Source organism: Gymnogyps californianus, chromosome 3, assembly GCF_018139145.2.
Source record: "Gymnogyps californianus isolate 813 chromosome 3, ASM1813914v2, whole genome shotgun sequence".
NCBI lineage: Eukaryota > Metazoa > Chordata > Aves > Accipitriformes > Cathartidae > Gymnogyps > Gymnogyps californianus.
The window spans coordinates 33,486,513-33,492,512 of NC_059473.1; the positions used below are offsets into that span (position 1 = coordinate 33,486,513).

The 6,000-nt window shown below is 40.3% G+C and overlaps 1 protein-coding gene across 1 annotated transcript in view; it reads left to right on the forward strand.

Annotated features, from left to right (window-relative positions):
* Nucleotides 1-5,544, forward strand: part of LOC127014455 (potassium channel subfamily K member 17-like) — a 29,408-nt gene extending 23,864 nt beyond the window's left edge. Inside the window, exon 5 of the mRNA XM_050893852.1 lies at nucleotides 2,339-5,544. Within this exon, the coding sequence (XP_050749809.1) occupies nucleotides 2,339-2,634 (296 nt within the window). The 3' untranslated portion in view covers nucleotides 2,635-5,544. The remainder of the gene's footprint in view (nucleotides 1-2,338) is intronic.
* The last annotated feature ends 456 nt before the right edge of the window (nucleotides 5,545-6,000 follow it).

Consider the following 6,000-nt stretch of genomic DNA (forward strand, 5'->3'; position numbering starts at 1 on the left):
CAACTTAGTGGTGGTTACCTTAGGACTTGCCTATAATGCATCAAAGTTATGACTAGAGCTTGTGTAGGCACACTTAAATGAGCTGGAATCAAGTTAGCTTGGGTAAGGGTAGCCAGATGGAGCTTAACAAAAGCTAGCCAGTTCAGAATTTTCCTATGCTGATTTCATAGATGATGCTGAACTCTGTGCTGCAGCAGCTTTACTTCTCTCAGTTCCTGATAACTAATTTTGAAGCTCTTCACTAGTATACCTCCCACTTCCAGGCATAGCTTAACCTGTGTGGTACCTTTGTAACTGGCATACCACCATAGATACACTAGGTTCAGTATGGGAATAACGGAATACATCAGTGACCTGTGGTATGTAGAGGCCAAACCATTTTGGCCTTACAATCCTGTGTTTGTGGTTTATGTCTCAACTTAAAAATAAGCAGGGCCAGGGCATGGGTTCAAGTGACTGTCACTATTTTGTGACTATCATGCTGTCTCCCCACTAGTGTGATCTCTGGCGCTGTTCTGGACCAGGTAAATTCTGGGGGATATCACATGCCAGGAGTGATGCCCAATGTTCACTTTGGACACAGCTGCTCTGTTTGGGGGGAAGTACAAGCCAGGCTATGGCACTTGGATTTGAAGTCATAGAGTGGTCCCTAGCCTGTTTAATTTAGTAATATTGACGTAGCTTCTCTTACTGGCCTTGAAATCTGTTATTTACGCACTCAGTAAGCCCTTCTATCGGACACAGGGTGCCCTGTAGGTCCTAAACTGCTTCTGATCTTCTTATCCCCAAGACTGCACCTATCAGATGGTCTCTGTGGATAAAGCATTCTCCTTGGAAGCCTCAAATAGCCCTTCTCTCTTGTTTTCATTTATTATTTAGAAGCAAACAATTTTTAAACCTTTGAATTTAGCATCGGTAAAAGGTGCTTGTTTGAAGGATAAATATAATACTCTTCCTGGTTGAAGTTCACCTTGACGTAGAAAGTCAGCCCAAAGAGTAGTTACCACAGAAGTGGTTGGTAGCTCCCAAACATTTACCAGTGGCTTAGTGACAACCTCAAAATGCCTTGTGGTCCCATTATATTGAAAACACATACAATATGTATTATATAATATGTAATAATACCAAGTAAATAGATGTAAAGGATTGGCTGTTTAATTTGGCTCCACTGACCAGTTACTACTTATCACAATCCTGTAGACAGTAACAGTTCATGCACCACGATTTGGGAACTGCTAGTCTGTGCAGGTAATGACAGGACAGTATTCCCACATACAGCCAGTCACAGATGATAAATACCTAAACACCTGCCTTTATGGATGTCCCATTTCAACCCAGCCCTATGTGTACTTTTCATTGGAACATGGTATGGAGAGTGGCCTCCAGGTTCATGGAGGTACCACCTCATACATGTTAACTCCTCACACTCTGTCCCGAAAGCATCAAGTGTTCTGTAGTATCTGCTGCGCTGTAGGTATTCAGTTATAAAGTGACAAACCTTCCTAAGGTAAGGAAACTAAATAATGAGACCTGAGAAGCAGTAGAGAAAAAGCCCATGCAAAGACTTTGCTGCCACTGATTTGTATCTTGTACCTTCCTTACCTGTGTTTGTAAGGGTACCCCAGCCTGCTTCACAGATACAGCCAGTCCCTTCATAGGGCTGAGCTCATTCCTTTGCTTTGCCTGTATTATTATTAATATTACTACCGACACTAACTTAGCATGTAGAAGCCTCTTTGCACTAAACATTGTGGAAACACAACCAACAATGTGGCTTTGCTCCAAAGGGATCACGAAGTACCTAACTGAGCAACCAGACAGAGGTGGCATAACTTCAAGCTGTCTTCCAAGGCTTGGTTGTTCTTAGAAGTTTTAGGACTGCTCAGGCCCCTTCCCTCCTGCTCTTAGAGACTCACTTGCTCGCTTATATCTAGCTTAACAAGATACATACACCGGTACATAAAACCTGCTTACCTCTCTGCCTGCAAGTGACCCCTGTTACATACTAATATAATATTGTGATGCTGAGTGATAAGTAGAGGAATGAAACTGCGCGCCTAAATGTGAATAATTTCACTTTGACATAGATGTAATTTGGGATTTATTTTTCTGATGGGTAATCTTTACAATTCCTAGGGAGTTCTAGGCTGTTGTTGACATGTCATGAAACATACTTGCTTACAACATCTGTTCACATCCTAAGTAGATGGCATACTTGTGTTTTATGTAGAAATCGCTAATATTAGGTCATATATCCGCTGTCTTTGCTTTATATGTAATGTCTCCTTTGAGGCACTCTTGAATCAATCTAGAAATGTTTTGGGTGATTCTCTTGTAGGGATGAACCCAGACCGTACCTATCCAGGCTGGTACAAGAATGTAATCTCTCTGTGGATCCTCTTTGGGATGGCCTGGCTAGCACTGGTCATCAAATTTTGCATCAACTTTCTCGAGAGCTCCAGTGACTTCTGTCAGTGCAACAAGAAGAGCACAGAGATGGCAGAAGACTTAATGGATGGCAACAAAAATAGTATGACGGGACTTCACGATGTGGACATCTGCAATGACAAAGACACAAAACCAAAAAGACCAGATGAATCTCACACATACACAGCTCCTACAGAAGCACTCTAGGGCAGAAACATCTTTAGTGCACCAGAGATGCACCACTTAGAAATGCGGGAATGGAGCTGCCCTGACGTTCACATGGGGTGAAAGTTTGCTTATTGAGCTTGCAATGCTTCTATTCTGAATTGAGCAATAACAACAAAATGTTTCATTTGCAGCACCACCAAGAATTACCAATGGGACTCTTAGCCAAAAGTAGATTTACAGAGATATTACCTACCCTCCCACCTCAATATATGAGGTTAACTTTGACATCCGTACGCAACACTAGCTCTTGTCCTTTTCTTTGCATGCAAAGTTCTTGTAGCCTCTAATTGTACGTATGGCATTTTGCAAATACCACAACTAGAAAAGCAAGTGCCATTTAATGCAGGAAACAAATTGCATGTTGCTAAAAGACTTAATGAAAAACACTTTTTAAAGCCACCTGGCAGTCACTGCAAATGTGCTCCATCACCTATATGCTTGTGCTTGCTAAAGGTGGTAAGGTGCTTTTGCTCTCTGATCATTAGTATATGGATGGCAATGAGGCAGAGATGCCTAATAGAAACAGATCATTCAATTTTTTAAAAGAAATTTCTACATCAGAGGTCCACTAATATTAAAAAGAGGCTAGGTAGGCTATTCCTTACTTCTGAACTTATGTAGGCTCATCCTTTATGAGAGTATTAGTAGAATATTAAAGTATTACGTAGACCAAATGTCATCAGCTAAATGTGACAGTTTATTTAGATAGATTTTTATTTTGCCACATCTTGGAAGCCAGAAAAGAAGGACTAGAGGCAGTTTTAAGCACCAGTGGTTCCAACATTTTCCTGTGGCGAATGTTAACAAGGGCTACTTTAATCTAGAAACAGACTGAAGTATCTTCAACTGTGATCAAGAGATGCTATTCTGATGAACTCTTCATGTCATAAATTAATAGTGTATCTGTTCTAGCTAGCATCTTTTATAAAAGCACAACTATCTTTTGATCTGTGGAGTGCCAGACCTGCTTATTTGGCCTTTGTGTCAATCATGAAACAGAACTGATTTTTTTAATTCCATTAAATTCTCAGAAATCTTTTGATAAATTATGCCATTTATAAAGGCCCAACACAGTCTAACTCCTGCTGCCGTTTATATACCTGTATCTAATCTTCTCATTTTCTTGTTCCTGTTGTGCTATTTGCATCCTAGAGCATTAACTTTGAAAACTTGACCATAGCAGTAAACCGGAACAAAGCATTTGGGTGAGCCTTCAGCTTCTGCATTGAACCAAGATTCTACATGGACAGTGGAGAAAAGACTGAAAACACAGTTTGTTGGAGTACAGGACTCGGGAATTAGAAATACCCGTAGCTAGATTCACAGAAATACAGTGAGTGAAAAGTTTAGTCTTCAGGAACACAAGTTCTGGAACATGTATTGTGAAAAAAGTATTTCCAGAGTAGGCCAGTCTGAGTGTTGATACATGGTGGAACTGATTACAGGAGAAAAAGCAGGAAAGGAATCTGCTGGATGAAATTTAGTCTGTCAACCTTGTGTCAGCCTTTTTGTCATCGGCCTTTTGCCGACTCCATAGTAATAAATGTTCTCTCAAATACTGTTTCAATGGACAGCAGAGCTAAGAAAGGGAGGTAGCGGCAATCTTAGGTCATAGTTGGGAAACTAATGCAAAATAAATACATTTCAATTTTTTCAACATTAGGTAATTTCTTCAACAGCCTTTAGCATAAACTTTTCTGTTTCTTCTATGTTTTGTCTTGGTTTTTTTCCACTGATCAATACACGATGTAGGTTTTACTAATGTTCATAATGGGCTGGCCTACAATAAGACCAAAGTGTATTTCTTTAAACCTAAGTAAATCACAATTCCACAGCATAAAATGTGATACCCTTTTATGCATATCCTTTGCACCTTCCTTCAGGTGCAAAACTACAGTAAATATAACTGTATTGTAAAATCTGGATGCCCAGAAGGTAGTAGGAGTTTCTGCTGTCAAAGCATGGGAATGACTATGCTAAATCTATTTCAACTTTAACTTGAAATGTCACAGGCTCTGGGGATTTCTCCCAGCTCTGCTTTTTGATGAGAAGGCTTAGCTTGAGAAGAGTTTCTTCTTTTCAATTTGAATGTCTATTATATTAATCACATCTAATTCATATTCCCATGTATTTGTAGTTTGTGCCTTAGAGGTTTGGGCACCCTAGTCCCACTGAAGTGCAGAGTCGCATGCCTTAGGACAGCTAATATACACTTCTGAGAGCTAAAAGGAAGAGGAACTCTAGGTGTAGTCCTGAAAAAAGGAAAAAACAGTAATTCTTCATAGATCTCAGTGCTTCCACTGTATGTCAGGGTTCAGCCACAAATCTAAGCATGTGGCTGGGTCTCAGGGTGACTCAATATCTGCCCCAGCAATCCTTGCTGATTCGCTTCATATTCGTTCACATTCACTTGCTGTGCTGTTGTATTACCCAGCAGCTCACCACCAGCATAGACCTGCCACTAACTGTCTGATACAGCATGCTTTACGGGAGGCACATCTGAACTGCTTGCAAGCCGCAAGTTGCCTGCTTGGGTCCTGGATCACCAAAAAAAATATGAAATAAGTGAGTCAACTACTGCCTCTGCCTGGGTTCTCTGATGCCAAATTAGCATGTTGTCACTTCAAATATCCTTTTATTGACAGTTCCTCAGCTAGCTTTTGATACAGCGAATAGATATTATTGTATCTGAGTCCCCACAAACTGTTGTGCCTCTGGTCTTTCTGTTCTTTATAAAGCTGTGTTGTGGTTAAATGACATGGATGAATTTGTTCCCAGAGGGATGAGAAGAAAGTGGAATTTTGCAACATCACAGAAACATCATCACCAATGTGTCTACTCTACCAAAATATGAAAGGTTATCTGCTCAAGGGTAAAATAAAGAAAACAAAAGCATGGTGCTGTTATCATTCTTGTCACAGCTGACTTGCAGTCTTCTGTAATCTGCATTGGAAAATTACAGATGCTTCTTGATTTTTTTTTTAATAGTGTCTCCCTGTTCAGATAAGTGTGCACTTTCCATTAGTGACTTTGGGTTAGACTTTCACTGCTATTATTCTTCACAAGTCAATTCTTCCCTATTATCCTGTTTTCTTACTTGGGAGGAGCAGGGGCTGGAAACAGGTTTGGTTAGTAATGGTAGTTGTAAATATTTATGTAACATCAGTGTCCAGAGGCTTTTTCACAATCACATAGAGCATAATGTGCTTCTGACCTTTATACAGTTTCCCAGGAAATCAATCCCTTAAAGCAAGAAAATAGGCCTTTCTTTAGCTCCCCTACTCCAAGGACAAGTCCTGGCTTCAGCCTCAGTGTTTCTCATGCTGGCTCTTTCAGCTAGTCCAA